The 18,635-nt window shown below is 45.5% G+C and overlaps 1 protein-coding gene across 4 annotated transcripts in view; it reads right to left on the reverse strand.

The window, feature by feature from the left end:
• Positions 1-18,635, reverse strand: part of SCHIP1 (schwannomin interacting protein 1) — a 575,684-nt gene that overhangs the window by 118,107 nt on the left and 438,942 nt on the right. The window contains exons 1-2 of one of the 4 annotated variants that reach the window (XM_027113074.1): positions 5,853-6,485; positions 4,949-5,635 (exon numbers count right to left, since the gene is read on the reverse strand). The exons of 1 other annotated variant lie outside the window; for it this stretch is intronic. In XM_027113074.1, coding sequence (XP_026968875.1) covers positions 4,949-5,617 — 669 coding nt within the window. In that variant the 5' untranslated portion in view covers positions 5,618-5,635; positions 5,853-6,485. 2 more of the 4 variants (XM_027113079.1, XM_027113070.1) reach the window with 2 other exon arrangements.

Consider the following 18,635-nt stretch of genomic DNA (forward strand, 5'->3'; position numbering starts at 1 on the left):
AGGTCCATTCACCAGGGAGTAGGGTATATCCATAAAATGGAACTCTACTCAGCCGTAAAAAGGAATGAGCTATTGACATACACGATATCACAGATGAATCACAAAATACTTATACGCTGACTGAAAGATGCCAGACAAAACTGAGTACACATTACGTGATTCCTTTTACAGTAGTTTTAGTAAATGCAAGCTAACTTATAGTGATAGAAATAAGATCAGTGGTTGCCAAGGAACAGAATGGGAAGGATTGCAAAGCAGCAAGAGGATACTTTTGCGGGTGAGAGATAGATGCATCACCTTGACTTTAAATGTGCAGTTAATTGGATGTCAATTCTACCTCAATGGAGCTATTTTTTAAAAACTAAAGAATCAAAAGGAGGGAGAAGTAGGAGGGAGAAAAAAGGGGTGAGTTTCCAGAAGCAGAACAGGCTCAGCATGGAGGATCACAGACTCTGAGGGAAAGAAAACCTCACAGAAGGACCATGGAGAAAAAAGGGTGAAGTTATACTCCACTTAGGAAGAGGAGGAGGTTGAGGCAGTGGGCAACCCCCTTCCACTTGGTGATGGGGAGGCAGAAGAATGGTACTGTGACACACTAAGGTCCTGGAGAAGCAGGAGAAAGACAGAGGCTTGGGGCTGTGCTCAGAAGAGGGAAACGGGAAGAGAAGCTCCAGGTTTCCCTCAGGACTGTCGCTCAGGACTGTCCATGCCAGTTCCCACAGAGCAGGCAGGGAGAAGGGAATTGAGGATGAACGCGAACAGATGGGGGCAGGACTCACGTGACTTGGCACCCTGGTTCTAAATTTTACTCCTGGGTCGTGTGTGGCCCTTGAGTTTACCGGGGGCGTTCACACACCTGCAGGCCCAGGGCAGGACCATGAGAAACACAGGGACACAGGATGGGGGCGGGGAGGGGTCTGGCCAACTGGAGGGGGCACTTCCAGGAGTAGTTCTGGTTGTTGGGTGAAACCTCTCCCCTCCCCCTCCGCCCCCACCCCTCCCCCAAAGAGTGCTTCAGGCACAAGGGAGCTTCTGGGGACAAGGCAGTGGAATAAAGTGACCTCGCTGCCCTCAGGGCTCGGATGTCAAGGTGAGGGCTTGGGACGTTGAGGAGGGGGTGGGCTGCGTGAGGCGAGGCAGGTTTGTGATGGAGCAGCCCTGAGAAGGCAGCAGGAAGTCAGGCCACCAGAGCTTCCTTCAAGACTGCCCAGGCACCTCCTGCTCTGACACCAAAGGTGGTTCCCAGGAGCCTCCAAGCTCATCCGCCTCCACTAGCACCAAGGGAGAGATGAGTTGCTCACAACTTCACAAGGTAAAGGTCAGCCCTAGGTTTTAAGTCCTCCCCAAACGTTGTGTGTTTTTAAATGTGCCTCTAAATCTTCCCTGGACTAGAGACAGCTGATCGTCAACACATCCTTGCAATCTCAGGCTTTCGTTCAGAGTGTATCACTGTAGCCAAGAGGAAGACAGGGGCGTTGGACAGGGATGGGGAGGCTGTCGCTGCTTTGCTGGGCAGAGTTCAACGTGTTTCCGTTCAAACCAAACCAAACCAAACCCTGTCTGTGCGAAGAGACTCGTAAAGTCATGGGGTTTTATTTCCTCGTTTACTTCTGTCCTTAACATTAAGGAAACCCAAGAGAGGACCTGTCATTAGGAAACCCTTTAAGTTATTTCAGGAAGGTGGAAGCTCTTTCCTTTCCTTTTGTTTCAACTAATTTTGAGCATCAAAAGGAAAAACCCTAGTGTGGCATCAGGAGGAAGGACAAAAGCCCTTTCGTAGTTTTCTTACTGGGATCTTCGGCAAATCTCTTAAACTCTCTAGGCCTCAGTTTTCTCAACTGTACAATAAGGGGGCTGGCTTAGGTCTGGGCCGTGTGAGTCTTATAAACACTTCATTTATTCAGTATCTGAGAACCTACTACTTCTCAGACACTATCGCAGGCACTAGGTTCCAGCAATTAAACGACGCAGGCAAGACCCCTGCACTCCAATTCGATTCTAGAGAACCAAAAATGAAGGAGAACTGAACATGATAATGTCAGGCAGTGAGAAGCACTAAGAAAATACACGAGGAGTGCCTTGGTAGGTGGTGGAGTGCCTTACTCTGTATTAGGGAGGGGGGCCAGGGACAGCCTCTCTCAGGAGGTGAGTTGAGCACAGTCTGGGATGATGAGGAGGAACCAGCCACTGGATTCCAAGCAGAGGTAACAGCACAAGCAAAAGTCATGTGGTGGTGGGCTTCCCTGGTGGCGCAGTGGTTGGGAGTCCACCTGCCAATGCAGGGGACGCGGGTTCGTGCCCCCATCCGGGAGGATCCCACATGCCGCGGAGCGGCTGGGCCCGTGAGCCATGGCCGCTGAGCCTACGCGTCCGGAGCCTGTGCTCCGCAATGGGAGAGGCCACAGCAGTGAGAAGCCCGTGTACCACACAAAAAAAAAAAAAAAAGTCATGTGGTGGGAATAACTTATTTGGGTCCCTTCACAGGTGAAGGAGCTGTACCTGCCTTTTTCATTTTATACCCCTCCTCCCAGTACTATGTATTAATTTCACTTACATGTATTTACACACAACTTTTTAAGGAGGAGCAAAAATATCACTCGATTTGAGCAACTCTTTCAGGACAGACTTCTTCTTTTGCACCAACTCCTTTGTTACTTTCAAACTTCTGTCCTCAGGGTTATAAATTCTTGCACTTATTCCAGGCAGGAGTAAACAAGATTTTAACCAGTGTTTTCCAAACTTTTATGACAGCGACCCACAGTGGGAAAGAAATCTTACACTGTAACCCAATGTCTACATAAAACTGAAACAAAACTTTCTAAAAAAAACAATCTTACTGTGACTACCTGCAACACACTGCAGTGCATTCTATCTTATTTTTTAAAAAGTGATAAGGTGATTTCATGGGGAACTTGCAGTTTGAAAAACACTATTCTAAACTAACAGCAGCTAGTAATTTTGTTCCAATACAAACCAAAATACGGAAAATTTCAATATTAAACAACCTCACAGGCTACTTCCTTCTGCTGTTTTTTTTTGTACATATACTTACTTCGAATCAATGGAACCCAAATTTCGGTGTGACTTGTGGAGGAAATGCCCAGGGGGGAGATTTTCAGGAGGGCGAGGGAAGGAGAGGGGAGGAACCCACAATGCAAACTGTTCGCTAGGTGAGGAGACAAGACACCCTCAGGTTTCAAAGATGGCCCAAGAAGGAACGATTCAGTCTCTACAACAATAAGGAAGAAGATGTGTGTGTGTGTTTTGGGGTAGGCTGGTCTGTTAGGTTAGCCATTAACTTATAAGTTCCTGGGGGGGGGGGGCAGGGAGTCAATCTGGGTCCCTACCTCGCTCACCGTAATTCCAGGCCCACGTGGTCAGATGTGTAACTGCAGCGCTGAGAATCACACCTTGAATTTAGCACAGAACACATGGGTGCTCAAGAACTTTTTGAATAACGCAACTCATTGTCATCATCAAACCCTAACTTTGCACGTATACCCAATTATTACATTTTCCTGGAATGTAAAAATGTCAGGCCATAGTAAAAGAATCTTATGTATCTTCAAGTCATTGTTTAAGTCCAGGGAGCTTAATCAGGTATTTTTCTCAGCACTAGGTGGGAAAAGCATGTTTTGAATTGCAAGGTACAAGACAGAGTACTGGCTGTAATGGAAAGATTCCATGTCTGCGAGTGGCCGTGGTAAACAGCTGGTATTAAAATGAGTGTGTTAATTTAATAGGTAGTTTCTCAAGAGACACTAACCAGTGGGCTCTGTCAGGCAAGGGTTCTCTCTGATAGAAACCGTGCCAATTAACTGTCCTTACCCTTTAAGTCAGAAGTGCATGCACCCAATTTCCAGTAGCCCCAGGGCCCTGGAGCCGAAAAATTACACCTGCAAGCAAGCATTCTCCCACACTGCCACACACAGAAAGCAGCTCATTTAAACTGTATGCCCTTCAGCCCCATTTAGGATCCGTTCAGTAATGATTTCAAATTACAACTGTTGCTTTATCTCAAAACAGTGATAAACAGGGGAGCTACATTCATGATGCTTTTCTTTTAAGTCATTTATCTGCTCTCCTCTCAGGGGCAAAAAAGATGTTGAGACAAGTGTGGACCTGCCAGAGCTTCTTATTATAGATGTATCCCTCTTTCCCTCTCTCTCTCTTTTCCACTCCAGCACCCTTCCCTCTCTCCGTTTCCTGAACTGAGGCACAAGCCTCCGGTAAGGAACTGCTTATCAAAACTAGGAGGGATTCAGCGGAGAGGGGGTGAGTCAGCCCACAGAGGAAAGAACCACTCCCTCATCCTAGCAGGTCAATTCACCCGTTCCCTCAGGTCAACAATAGATCGGGTTTCAGAAAGGAAAAAATCTCAGAGGAGGGCGGTCAACCCATTACAATTCAGGAGCATCCGCTCAAACGCCAAGAGGGAACAATCCCTGCTGCCTCACCGGAGGTGTGGGCAGGCGAATGCGTGCTTGTGCGCAGGGCCAGCCTGTATATGGACGAGACATTAGTGGCAACGAAGGGACACCCACCACGGCTGACAAAGCCACAACTATTACGACCTGAAATATCACCCACACACAGGCCACCGACTTCGGTGCCAAAATCTCCCCGGATTTATTTTCAGGCAAGTGACTCACAACCTCGTCTCCATAAGTAATTCCATTAAAATGAGTCTCTGGTTCCACTAACCCGACTTTCCGCTGCCCTCTGGCTACCCCTCCCTCCCCTCCGCCCATCCTGCAAACCCAGACAGCTCAGAGACTGAGCAACGGTACCCCAGGGGAGCATAAGTCAGGCTCTCCTGCCCGGCACCCACCCTCGGGGCAGGATGAATGGGGCCGCCGCTGGGCGGGAGCGCGGGTAGGGCGCGTGCGGGCTGTGCGCGGGGTGTGTACGTGTGTGCGCGCGTGGGCACGCACCCCGGGCAACTTACCGAGGTGGAGTTGGTCCTCGCCTGGCCCTGGTTCCGCACCTCCTGCTCCCGGAACTGCAGCCCAGCCAGATGCTTCTCCAGAGCCTCCCAGTCCATAGGGGGCACCGGGGGCTCCTCCGGGACGCACGTCCCGCTGTCCGTGGTCTGAAGACAGAGGCTCCCGGCCGCCGGGCCCCGGCCACCGCGCCGGCCCCCAGCCGGCTGAGGCTTCTGGACCGCCCGGCGGGGGCCCCGGGAGCCGCTCGGCCGGCTGGCCACCAACACGTTGCCATTGTGCCTGAGGTCCTGGGGGTCGTGCGGGTGGAGGTTGCCGTTGGGCACGGGGGGCGGCATGGCGGTGGTGGCGCCCCTGCCGCCGCCGCTGCGGGTCCTGGCGCTCACGTCCCCCGGCTCCTGGGCAGGACAGCGGTCATCCCGGTACCCTCGCTCGCTGCGCTCCTCCTCGTCTTCCTTCTCCGCGTCCTCCTCCGGCGCCCACTCATCAATCACCTTCTTCTGGTAGACCGGGAAGGGCTCCTCATAGCCCTCCAGGGCAGACACCAAGTCCAGGCTGCCCCCCGGCGACGGCGAGGATTTGCACTCGGAGCAAGGGGTCACTTTGGTGGAGTTGGACTGCGAACTGGCGCGGCTACTGCTGCTGCTGCTGCCGGCGTCACTGCCTAGATCCATCCCATCCTCTCGGTAATCCTGCGGGGAGGAGGCAGAAAGAGTGAGCCGCCGGGCCGAGCCTGCTCCGGCCGCCGCCCGCCGCCCGCCGCGAACGCCCCGGCCCAGAGCCCCGCGCCCGCCTGGCTGGAGGTGCGCCCCCCAAAGAGGCCTGCGGCGGGGGAGCCGGCACCAGCCTGAGGCTTTCCTCATCCCATCCCCTCCCCTGCGACAGGCAGACTTCCTCCGGGTAACTAACCCTCAAATCAGCAAAGGGGGTGCGCAGCCACCGGCACGTAGACTTTCCATAAGAGGGACCCCGGGGCGCGCATGGACTTTTGTTTTAACCATTTTGCGCCGGGCGCGCCCCCGCACCCCGCCCCAGGGATTCTCCGAGAACCAGACACTTTCCCAGAGAATTATAATTCCCTGGGGGCGGGGACCGAGAAGAGGGTGGGCGGCTACTAAATTCGCACCTCGCGCAGGGCGCCGAGACCACCCCCCTACCCGGCCCCGCCCCGCCCCCGCCGGCGGCCGGGAGCCCGGCTCCGCTGGCGAGCCGAGCTTTACTTTCTAAGGAACCGCAGGCAGCTCGGAGGTCTCACTCCCGCCTCCGCGCCTCCCCGGCCGGCCCCTTCTCGGCTCGCCGGAAGGCTCGGGGTGGGGGCCGCTCTCGGCTCCCGCCGGGCAGGGTGGCCCCCGCGGCCCCCAAAGGTGTGCGGGGCCGGGGCGCGGCGGCCGTAGCTGCATGCGCCGCCGCCGCCCTGGGGGAGGGAGGACGCGCCCTGCCGGCACGGAGCCGGTCCCGCCACCGAGCATGCCCAGAGGCTGCCGGGCGCGGCGCAGTCCGCTCTCCCGGCTTTCTCGGAAGCAGGCTGGGGTGGGAGGCCGGGCGGGGATCGCGTTGGAGGGGCCGGGAAAAGGCCCGAGGGAAGGGGACTCGGGGCTTTAGGGGCGCAGACAGGACCACTTAGTAGGGGCGGCGCCCTGGGGAGGGTGGTGAATTTTAACCCCCAGACACACTCATATTTCCTGGGAGAGCCTCAAGCCCTCTCTGCGGGGCTCATTACCCCGCCTAAACCCCCGCGCATCCCAAAGCGCAGGCCCGGTGCCTCCCAAACCCGCGCGGAAGTCCCCAAGTGACCCCTTGCAGGACCTCCCTCCTGCTACATGCGCACATACACAAGCCCATGTGGGAGTCCGAGTGACGTGTGCTTGGTGGTCATGCACCATCATTTCCCTTCCACCTTCCTCCTCGCCGCTTCCTCTCCCTCCACCGCCCAGCTCCAGTCGCCTGGCCGTCTCCCCTTGTAAGTTCAGGTTGTGGGTGGAACCTGTTGCGTTAGCTCACGTTTTCTTTCCCCTCCCGGCTGCACGCCGAGGATGACCTATGAGAGGTGTGTGTATGAGGAATGGAGGAGTGTGAGATGGGATTGCTGTCTGGCATGGAGGTGGGGAATCTGAGCTAAAGGTTTGGGCGAGCCTCCAAAGTCCCCTTTGGCCACCTCCAATCAAGGGGACATTAAAGGAGGGGAAGAGGTGGGTGTCAGGTCACAAGCTCCTGGCACAGACGCTGGCTTGGCTTCCTAAATTTTTCGGGGAACCGAGTCGAAAAAAACCTCTGCTGGATTTTTCAAAACACAGCGCCGGCCTTAGTTTGGCAGCTCGTCCTCTTTAGGAACAAGGTTCCATGAAGGGAAAGATAACCAACGCTTGGAAAACGGATATGGGTCACAGAGCACCTTTTAAGGATTAAGACTTTACTGTGAAGAAACTGTTACCCAACCCTGGGGAAGTAGGAAATGCCCTCTTCTCTGATTATGAAAAACAGCACTTAGAAGTTAAATGTCCTCCCACAGGCAAAAAAAGATAAATATGTGTGGTGATGGATGTAACTAGATGGGGGGAATCCTTCCACAACATATGTGTGTGTGTGTGTATGTATATATATATATATTTTCACCATAGTGGACACTTTAAATATCTTACAATTTTATATGTCAATTATATTTCAATAAAGCCAAAAAAAATTTTTTTAAGAAAAAGAAGAAAAAAAATCTGCGTAATTTTACTACAGATTGGGGAAAACCAGTTTCCTTGAACTTCCAGATTTGGGTCTGTTACTGATTATTCCCAGTGAATTCTAGTCTGGACCAGGCCACCACCCTGGCTTGGCACCCTCCAGATGGAGGAATGGGGGAATGCTTGGAATTGTTTAGTAGGGAGTGGCTGCCACCCTGACATTTCTTCTAGGTCCTAAATGGGAGAGACCCTTTGTTTAAGTGATTTCTGTGAAGTGCGACCCTTTCCTCTCTTAGGTAGGCTTCAGCCAGGGAAGATAAACTAATCTTTTAACTTGTCTGGAAGCAGCTATCTTATGAGTAACAGGAAAGGAGGCCTTCTGGTCTGGCCCCTTTACAGCCCTTCTATAAAACAGGACCGATTAGAACTTAAAATATCTTTTATGGTGACATCTGTAAACAGCCTGCCCCGTGCTCCAAATATGGTTTGATTTTGAGGTTGCTGTGGAGCCCTGGGTCAGCTGGCTGCCCCCCTGTGGAGTAGAGGTGGCCCTGTGAGTGTTCAGAGATATGGGAAGAAAGCATTGGGTGCGTCCTGGGAACTAGATAGCTGCTTTTCAAGTCACCATGTGACTTGGCAAGGCTTAGGTCAGAAAAAGCTCCCTGCTCTGTGGCAGGACAGAGGTAGACAGACAAGTATTGATCAGCTGGGGCGATAAGGGAGAGTTGTGGTCTCCGTCCAATTTTCAAGTATCAGTACCTCCTCAGCCAGCCACCCAGACTCCCTCCTGGGCTCTGGTTCAGCCCTTTGCTGCCCAGATGGTCTGTGTTCAGGGAATGCAAAATGACGCCTTAGAAAAACATTTGGCAAGGTAAATCCACTGCCAAAAATGCATGGCATTTCAAAGCCAAATAGAAACATCTTTGAGTTATCTGTCCTTTTAAATTACTTTCTGACCAGATATTCTGGATCAGATGGGAGAGTGCCAGGTTTCCTTTCTTTTCTTTTCTCTTTATGCAAGGTGCCTGGCTAGCCCAGTTCGCGTTCTGTTTCCAGCTTTCCATCTCCTGCCAAGAACCGTCCCACTTTGGAACAGGAAGCCCTGCCAACTGCTAGGCCAGCAACAGTCTACAGATATGTCCAGCGGGATGGAGAGATGATTTGCAAAGTGACTGAAAGGCCCTGTCTTCCTGTTTACAGGAACAGGTCCTCAAGTCAGGGGCTTGGGGCTTACAGACTTAGATGTGTCCCCTGCAAACTCTGTAAATTAGATGTCAGACATGTGAGTCAGATGGGTGTCATCCCAGACTAGCACCTTTCTTTCCCCATCAATCACCAGGGTCCTGTCCGTCTCAATACCCACTGTCCCCACCCTAGTCTAGACCACCACTGTGTCCTGAAATTACTAAACAGTCTCCCTACTCTCTCTGCCCATTCTCTGCAAGCAGCCAGAGTGCCTTTCTAAAATGCAAATCTGAGCAAGTCTCTCCTTCCTTCATTAACCAACCGCCACCCCACGCCTCCTCCCACACCAGGGCTCCTCACTGCCCTTAAAGGAACTGCTTCCTGCCCAACCTCCCCCAACTTCTTTTGGTTAATTTCTACTCATCCTTTAAGTCTCAGCTTCAATGCCACTTCCTCCTGGAAGGCTTCCCTGATTCTTCGTACCCACGCAAAGGGGATCATGTGACTTTCCTGTGTTCCCATGACACTCACTGAACTTATCCCATATGCTGAATCCAGGTTGCTGTTTAATTTCTTATCTTCTTTACTAGACTCAAGAAATCCATTTTATATCAAGACCCAGGTCACACATACATATAAAAATATTTTAAAAGTTTCCTAAAACTCTTATTTTGTAAAATTCTGTCCTAAGTCATTGAAAACAAAATGTGGTCACACTTCACCACTGACTTCACAAGCCTTAAATGGGTCAGGGTTCCTAGTATGAAAAAGTACTCTAAATTCCATGAAGGAAGGGGCCATTTCTATCTTGTTCATGGTAATTGGAACGGAATAGGAACTTGATATTTGTTGCTGGAATTATTAATAGTAACATTTAATCCTCAGAAAACCCTATATAAAAAAAAATAGTATCTCCATCAATAGGTAAGGAAGCTGAAGACAGTAAGGTTAAGTAACTAATGTCAAAGCCGGGTGGCAGAGCCAGGATTTGAACCAGGTAGATGGGCTTCAGTATCCTTGCTCTCAGTCATTGAGCTAAGAGCTCAGCATCCCTTGGTCCAGATGCATACAGATGTACTGACTAAGCAAAAATATCAGACAGGGTCTCCTTGCAGCAACCTCAATGAGTTCTCTGTCTCCTGCCCTGCAGAGCCTCCTTGGGCAGTATTTATGTCTATGCAGAGGAAAAGGCAGCTGGCAAGAGCAGCTGTTCCCCTCTGCTCATAGGTTCTCCAGTCAACCTCCTCAACTGTCAACAAGTTCAGCAATAATCAGCAAGTTGAGGGATTTCATTGTCTAAAGGAAGAGTATAGACACCTCAGAAAATGAATTTCACATTGTTATGAATTAGATGCCTTAAGTTCCCCGCAAAACAAATCCTTTAAGAAGGTAGCCACCCTGAGATTGGGGTATTCATTTTGACATGGAAAGGAAACTGTCTGGAATAACAGCCTAAAGGTATGGATGAGATCATCTTCCTTAGGGGTCAGTGCTATTTATAGGATTTTAATCTGTAAAGGCAACATTTGAGAAAAGGCATGAATGAAATATTTATATCATAAAGAGTTAGAAGAAGTGGGGAAAAGATTTATTATATTTGCTGAAGGAAACAATAGCAAAGATCAATAAAACTAAAAGCTGGTTCTTTGAGAAGATAAACAAAATTGATAAACCATTAGCCAGACTCATCAAGAAAAAAAGGGAGAAGACTCAAACCAATAGAATTAGAAATGAAAAAGGAGAAGTAACAACTGACACTGCAGAAATAAAAAAGATCATGAGAGATTGCTACAAGCAACTCTATGCCAATAAAATGGACAACCTGGAAGAAATGGACAAATTCTTAGAAAAGCACAACCTTCTGAGACTGAACCTGGAAGAAACAGAAAATATGAACAGACCAATCACAAGCACTGAAATTGAAACTGTGATTAAAAATCTTCCAACAAACAAAAGCCCAGGACCAGATGGCTTCACAGGCGAATACTATCAAACATTTAGAGAAGAGCTAACACCTATCCTTCTCAAACTCTTCCAAAATATAGCAGAGGGAGGAACACTCCCAAACTCATCCTACAAGGCCACCATCACCCTGATACCAAAACCAGACAAGGATGTCACAAAGAAAGAATACTACAGGCCAATATCAGTGATGAACATAGATGCAAAAATCCTCAACAAAATACTAGCAAACAGAATCCAACAGCACATTAAAAGGATCATACACCATGATTAAGTGAAGTTTATCCCAGGAATGCAAGGATTCTTCAATATATGCAAATCAATCAGTGTGATAAACCATATTAACAAATTGAAGGAGAAAAATCATGTGATCATCTCAATAGATGCAGAAAAAGCTTTTGACAAAATTCAACACCCATTTATGATAAAAACCCTCCAGAAGTAGGCATAGAAGGAACTTACCTCAACATAATAAAGGCCATATATGACAAAGCCACAGCCAACATCCTTCTCAATTGTGAAAAACTGAAACCATTTCCACTAAGATCAGGAAAAAGACAAGGTTGTCCACTCTCACCACTATTATTCAACATAGTTTTGGAAGTTTTAGTCACAGCAATCAGAGAAGAAAAAGAAGTGAAAGGAATCCAAATCGGAAAAGAACAAGTAAAGCTGTCACTGTTTGCAGATGACATGATACTATACATAGAGAATCCTAAAGATGCTACCAGAAAACTACTAGAGCTGATCAATGAATTTGGTAAAGTAGCAGGATACAAAATTAAGAGAAATCTCTTGCATTCCTATACACTAATGATGAAAAATCTGAAAGGGAAATTAAGGAAACACTCCCATTTACCATTGGAACAAAAAGAATAAAATACCTAGGAATAAACCTACCAAAGGAGACAAAAGACCAGTAGGCAGAAAACTATAAGACACTGATGAAAGAAATTAAAGATGATACCAACAGATGGAGAGATACACCATGTTTTTGGATTGGAAGAATCAACATTGTGAAAATGACTGTACTACCCAAAGCAATCTACAGATTCAATGCAATCCCTATCAAACTACCAATGGCATTTTTCACAGCACTAGAACAAAAAATTTCACAATTTGTATGGAAACACAAAAGACCCCGAATAGCCAAAGCAATCTTGAGAAAGAAAAATGGAGCTGGAGGAATCTGGCTCCCTGACTTCAGACTATACTACAAAGCTACAGTAATCAAGACAGTATGGTACTGGAATCAAACAAAAACAGAAATATAGATCATTGGAACAGGATAGAAAGCCTAGAGATAAACTGATGCACATATGGTCACCTTATTTTTGATAAAAGAGGCAAGAATATACAATGGAGAAAAGACAGCCTGTTCAATAAGTGGTGCTGGGAAAACTGGACAGCTACATGTAGAAGAATGAAATAACAACATCCCCTAACTCCATACACAAAAATAAACTCCAAATGGATTAAAGACCTAAATGTAAGGCCAGACACTATCAAACTCTTAGAGGAAAACACAGGCAGAACACTCTATGACATAAATCACAGCAAGATCCTTTTTGACCCACCTCCTAGAGAAATGGAAATAAAAACAAAAATAAACAAATGGGACCTAATGAAACTTAAAACTTTTGCACAGCGAAGGAAACCATAAACAAGAAGAAAAGACAACCCTCAGAACGGGAGAAAATATTTGCACATGAAGCAACTGACAAAGGATTAATCTCCAAAATTTACAAGCAGCTCATGCAGCTCAATATCAAAAAACCAAACAATCCAATCCAAAAATGGGCAAAAGACCTAAATAGACATTTCTCCAAAGAAGATATACAGACTGCCAACAAACACATGAAAGGATGCTCAACATCAGTAATTATTAGAGAAATGTCAATCAAAACTACAATGAGGTATCACCTCACACCAGTCAGAATGGCCATCATCAAAAAATCTACAAACAATAAATGCTAGAGAGGGTGTGGAGAAAAGGGAACCCACTCGCACTGTTGGTGGGAATGTAAATTGATACAGCCACTATGGAGAACAGTATGGAGGTTCCTTAAAGAACTAAAAATAGAACTACCATACGACCCAGCAATCCCTCTACTAGGCATATACCCTGAGAAAACCATAATTCAAACAGAGTCATGTACCACAATGTTCATTGCAGCTCTATTTACAATAGCCCGGAGATGGAAACAACCTTAGTGTCCATCAACAGATGAATGGATAAGGAAGATGTGGCACATATATACAATGGAATATTACTCAGCCATAAAAAGAAATGAAATTTATTTATTTGTAGTGTGGTGGATGGACCTAGAGTCTGTCATACAGAGTGAAGTAAGTCAGAAAGAGAAAAACAAATACCATATGCTGACACACATATATGGAATCTAAAAAAAAACTAAAAACGGTTCTGAAGTACCTAGCGGCAGGACAGGAATAAAGACGCAGACATAGAGAATGGACTTGAGGACATGGGGAGGGGGAAGGGCAAGCTGGGACAAAGTGAGAGAGTGGCATGGACATATATACGCTACCAAATGTAAAATAGATAGCTAGTGGGAAGCAGCGCATAGCACAGGGAGATCAGCTCGGTGCTTTGTGACCATCTAGAAGGCTGGGATAGGGAGGGTGGGAGGGAGATGCAAGAGGGAGGAGATATGGGAATATATGTATATGTATAGCTGATTCACTTTGTTATACAGCAGAAACTAACACACCATTGTAAAGCAATTATACTCCAATAAAGATGTTAAAAAAAAAAAAAGATTTACTATATTTGCAAAATTCCCAAACCAATTCTGAAGATATTAGCCCTAACGCTGAACCTTTTTTTGTGGCATTTAGAGTAATAAAGAAATGGCTCGCAGAGGGGTTTGTATTTTATCTTTATTACATGAATTACATGCAAGTCACACGCAGTACACAGATGCTCTCCTATTTCATCACCTGAGTGTAACTACATGGGAGTATTTAATAGCACTATGGGGTGAAGTGTCCCTGATATAGAACATCTGGGCTTTCTTTCCAGCCCTGTCTCTAACCGCCTTTGTGACCTCAGTTTCCTCATGAAGGGGCTGGATTTCATCATCAGGGTGTTAAGCAAACAGTAAGAATTAGTTGAATGAATGAATCAGTGAATGCACTGAAAGGCTTCTTCTAGCTTAAAAACCCTTTGGAAATGTCTCTGTGTCATTTTATCACTTTCTTTCTTGGGAGATACAAAGTTGGTTCCTCTACTAGTTCAAAGCCAAGGTCTATCTCCCTTAGGCAGGTTGAGTACATCGTGTTTGTCCTTTATTTCTGTAGAGCAAATGGGTTGATCTTAACTTATTAGTCTGTATGTGTAGATATTTTGGAGATGGATCCTACACACACCTAAAATAATTTTTTTTCTTTCTTCCTTTTATAGAGCTATATTTTAGTGAAAACAAACTTTAAAAAACATTAACATCTGAAATGTTTTGATTCTCTAGCAAACCATGAGATTGCATTTATTTCCTACGTTTTCCTCAATAAAGATGAAATAGCAAAATGTGGGCAAAACTCAGCCCTTAAAAGAGAGCTCCAATGACCTATTTTCTAAACCTGAAACCAGGACACTTGGCTTGACAAATACTACAGCACTTACAGAAACTAGGTGAATGCATGTTTGAAATGAAGATTACCCTGAAAAATCTGTATGCATTGGTGAAGAAAGCAACTCTAACTGTGACAAAGGGACAGCATCTTTATCAGAGAAAAGTCACACAGAGGATGTCAGTCAGGACCTTAGCATATGGCCACACAAAATGTGCCCTGTACAGTGCCAGGAGGATTGTGAACTGCACCACAGGTCCTTGCCAGGAGGGGCCACTTGGCACCATTCGCATAGATGGCAATGTAAATGACGCCCCCTGGAGTTGTTCAGTGCACAGCAGTACACGTAGGCTCTATTAGGAACTCCACTGATAGGAAATTTGTTCTCTGTTGACAAGATTGGAAGAGGAAGGCTGCTGTTCTTTTCCTAATCAAGTCATACCTCAGATTGGATGGCACTGACACAAATTCAACTTGTCTAAACTCTCCATCTTTTTCCAGAAGTTTTCTGTCATCAGGTGGTACTTTCCGTAAGTTCCTCTCAATTCTTGAAAATGCAAGTCTGCAAGCAACTCTGAATTTATTTTTTGAGCTTTATTGAAGGGTATAAATTACACAAAAAGACGTTTAGGAAAAGCCGGGAAAATTTGTAAACGCACTGCATGAGCTCAGGGAAGCATTACAAGTGATGGGAACTGAAGCGCACGTGCACATTACCCGATACGGGACGAAGTGCTCAAAAACTGCGTGCCTTGTACTTTGATGTACAAGAGGAACATCCTTGCAGGATGCTCTAGGAAGTGAAAACTCTGTTCTGGTCACCTCTTGACATAACTTTGGAAGCACTCTTAAGTGAAGAAGGAGGCAGTGAGGTGGGATAGGAGAGAACTCTTCCAAGAGACTTGGCTTTGCCTCTGACCAGCTCTGCATTTATGGGCAAGGTGGCCCCTGTAGCTCTTTGGGCCACTGGCCTCATCATGAAAGGAGAGTTGTATGAAATTATCAGATGCCTCCAAGGGTCAGGCAGGTGAGGTAAATGAGTGAAGTTGGCAGCAGGGACAACAGGAAGTCACAGGGTGAGCCACTGAATCACTGAACAGCACAGCACAGGGCCATCTGGGTTAAAATCCCGAACAAAAAGCAGGTTTATCCTCAGTTTACCCCTGGATCACCACTTGGACCTCTGCTCTGAGCCCTACATCCTTAGAGTTCTAAGTCTATATGAAGATGAGTTAGGGAGACCAAACATCTTGGCCTGTACAGGACAGTCCTGCCTGTTGTCTTGGCATAATTATTAATGGCACCCTCCCTCACTCTCAAAAGCGTCCCAGTTTCCATGATAAATTACAGGAGCATCCCAGGTAAGGGGAAATCATCAATGACTAAACATAAACCTTGTGGAGGAGTATTTCCTAGATCTGTCCAGACCTTCAGATGAAGGTAAGCAGGTTTGGTGGCACTGTTTATTGTAACAAAAATGGTTCAATAAAAGCATTATGTCATGAATTTTAAAAATCACAGAAAATATATGAGAGGCTATCAATTTGTGTAACGTGTTCAACTTCACTAGTAATCAAAGAAAGGCAATTTCAATCATAATGAGGTAAAATTTTGCCTGTAAAAATGTTTAAAAATTATTTAGAACTATAACACTCGGTGTCAGGATGGGTGTGATCGCAGGAACACTCATATACTGTTGGTGGGCTTATAAATTGGTTCATACAAACTTTCTGAAATACTATGTGATAATATCTTTTAAATGTCTTTACGAAGTTCATACTCCATGGTCTGTTAATTCAACAAATGTTTATTGAGCACCTATTACGTGCCAGGCACTGGGAGATATAGAGGTGAAAGAGACAAATACTATTTGCCCCCAAATGGAACTTCATTGTAGGGGAGAAAAAGACATTACATAGGAAAAAAATATAGAACAATTTAGATTACAATTTATAATAAGTACCAAAAAGTAGACAGATATGACACCGAGAGGCACATGGAGGTAGTGTTGTGTGTTGCGGGAGGGTCAGGAGATGGACTGGTCAGCTGAAGAGGGAGGCAAGGGTCTTACAGGCAGAAGGAACATCTTGGACAAAGGTTTTGAGGCTGAAAAAAGCTTAGCACAATTGAGTAACTGAAAGGAAACCACTAGGTTGGAGCAAGAGAGTTCAGGGAAAGTGGCAAAATGAAAGTGGGAAGGTGAGGAGAGGTTGCCATGAAGATCTTCATCCTACCAGCTACTTAGGGGTTGTAAAAGCAGACTGACATTTTAGAAACTTTCTCCATGGTGGAGAATTGCGTGGGGAAAGGCTAGAGCAGGACAAGAGTGGATGCAGAGAGACTGATTAGGAAGCAAATATAGTGGTCCAGGAAAGAGATGGCTGTGGCTTAGGTGAGAGTTGGGGAGATGGAGTGAAATAGAAATATTAAAGATATATTTAGATTGTAGACTCAGCAGGGCCTGGTGACTGAATAGATGGGGGTGGTGAGGGAGAGAGAGATGTCACTGATGGTTTCCAGGTTGTTATTGTAGGGAACTTCGTGGAAAGGTGATGTCTCTCTACTGAATTGGGCAATTAGGAGGAGGGAGTTTGGGCAGGGGAGCAGAAGGAAGGGAAATATCGACTCCTTCTTGGACATTTTCTGTTTGAGGTGGTATAAGACATACAAGTGGAGATGACATGAAGGTATTTGGATATATAGGTCTGGAGCTTAGAAGAATGATCTGGGGCTGGTGATGTAAACATGGAAGTCTCAGCACATAGATGGTATTTGAAAGCTTGGTATAGGTGACATCCTCTGGAGACAGAGTGAGAAGAAGGCCAAATCTCTAGCCCTGAGGAGCCCTATCATGTATAGATCTAGGAGGAAGAAGAATGTGTTTATAAGGAAGACAAGGAACAGAATGGGAAGAGAGACAATAGTTACTCTTTTAAAAATGTAGCGTAAGGACACAAATGAGGATCTAGATTTATGCATAAAGATGCTCATTGTGGAATTTACAATAGTGAAAAATTAGCTTCAACCTAAATGTCAAAAAATGGGAAGGCATTTAAATAAATTGTGACATATTCAGTCTGTGGAATAAATGCAGTCAAATAAGATACTTCTGAAAATTATAACATTAAATGAATTAAAGAGGGTATATTATTAGACATACATTGTGATCCACATTTTAAAAATTAAATGGTTATATGCCTAGAAAAAGATGTAGCCAAATGTTAACAGTGATTAACTCTGGATGGCAAAATTACAGGTGATTTTTTAACCTTTGTATCTATTTGTGTTTTTCAATTTCTTTACGATCATCACAAAACAGGTGGGAATATTTTATAAAACAGAGAACAAATTATGCATATTTATTTTACTTAAAATGAATGATTCTAAATTTGTTAAAGAAGTCCATTAAGATAATTTTTCAGATGGGCTAGAAGGTATATATATTCTGTGATGAATCCTTTTATAAAACAAATAATTTTATGGTTCCATAAATCACTTATTTTTAAAGTTTCTGAATATCAAATTTTCCTTTAAAATATAGATTGAGTCAGCAAACTTCTGAAAAAAGTTTGAGGTCCTACTGAATGGGAAGTAGGTGCTGGCAAACTTTTTTTGTGAATGGCTAAGTAGTAAATGTTTTTGACTTTGTGAGTCATACAGTCATGTTGAATATACTTTTTTTTTTTTCCTAAGTAACCCTTTAAAAATGTAAAAACTTTTAGTTCTCTGGCCATACAAAACAAGATTGCAGGCTGGATGTGGCCCACAGACCACACATTGATGACCTCTGGGGTAAAGGATGAATACATAAGAACAACACATAACTACTTTTTCATTAAAAGCTAACATAATACTGGGATTGAACCTAGGTGAATCTTCAATTATTAGAGTCCTAGAACCGGTTGGGATCTATTTTCAACAGGAAGCAGAATAAATGGAAAAGGTCTAAAAGAGCAAACATTTTTTAAAAGTTTATATATTTTTTAATGGAAAACTGATCTTATGCAAATATGTCAAGAAGTTGTTATTTTTACCTAGAAAGTAAAAGCTAAAGGAAAATTTATTTACTTGTAAAATGAAGAATCTTTTCACAATTCTATAATCTTAGATTTTTGGTACTATGAGGGGAGTGTTGCTCTTATATACAAGAATCTATTCACTTGTTCAAGCCACAAACCTGGGAGCCATCTTTGTCCCTCCCCACCTGGGCCTTGCCTCCAGTCACCAGATGATGTATTTACTGCTGTTAGTACTCCAAGCAGATCCCTGTTCCTGGCCACTA

This window comes from Aethalodelphis obliquidens, unplaced genomic scaffold (assembly GCF_003676395.1).
Source record: "Aethalodelphis obliquidens isolate GAN/ISIS:26980383/991018 unplaced genomic scaffold, ASM367639v1 scaffold1, whole genome shotgun sequence".
NCBI classification, from domain to species: domain Eukaryota; kingdom Metazoa; phylum Chordata; class Mammalia; order Artiodactyla; family Delphinidae; genus Aethalodelphis; species Aethalodelphis obliquidens.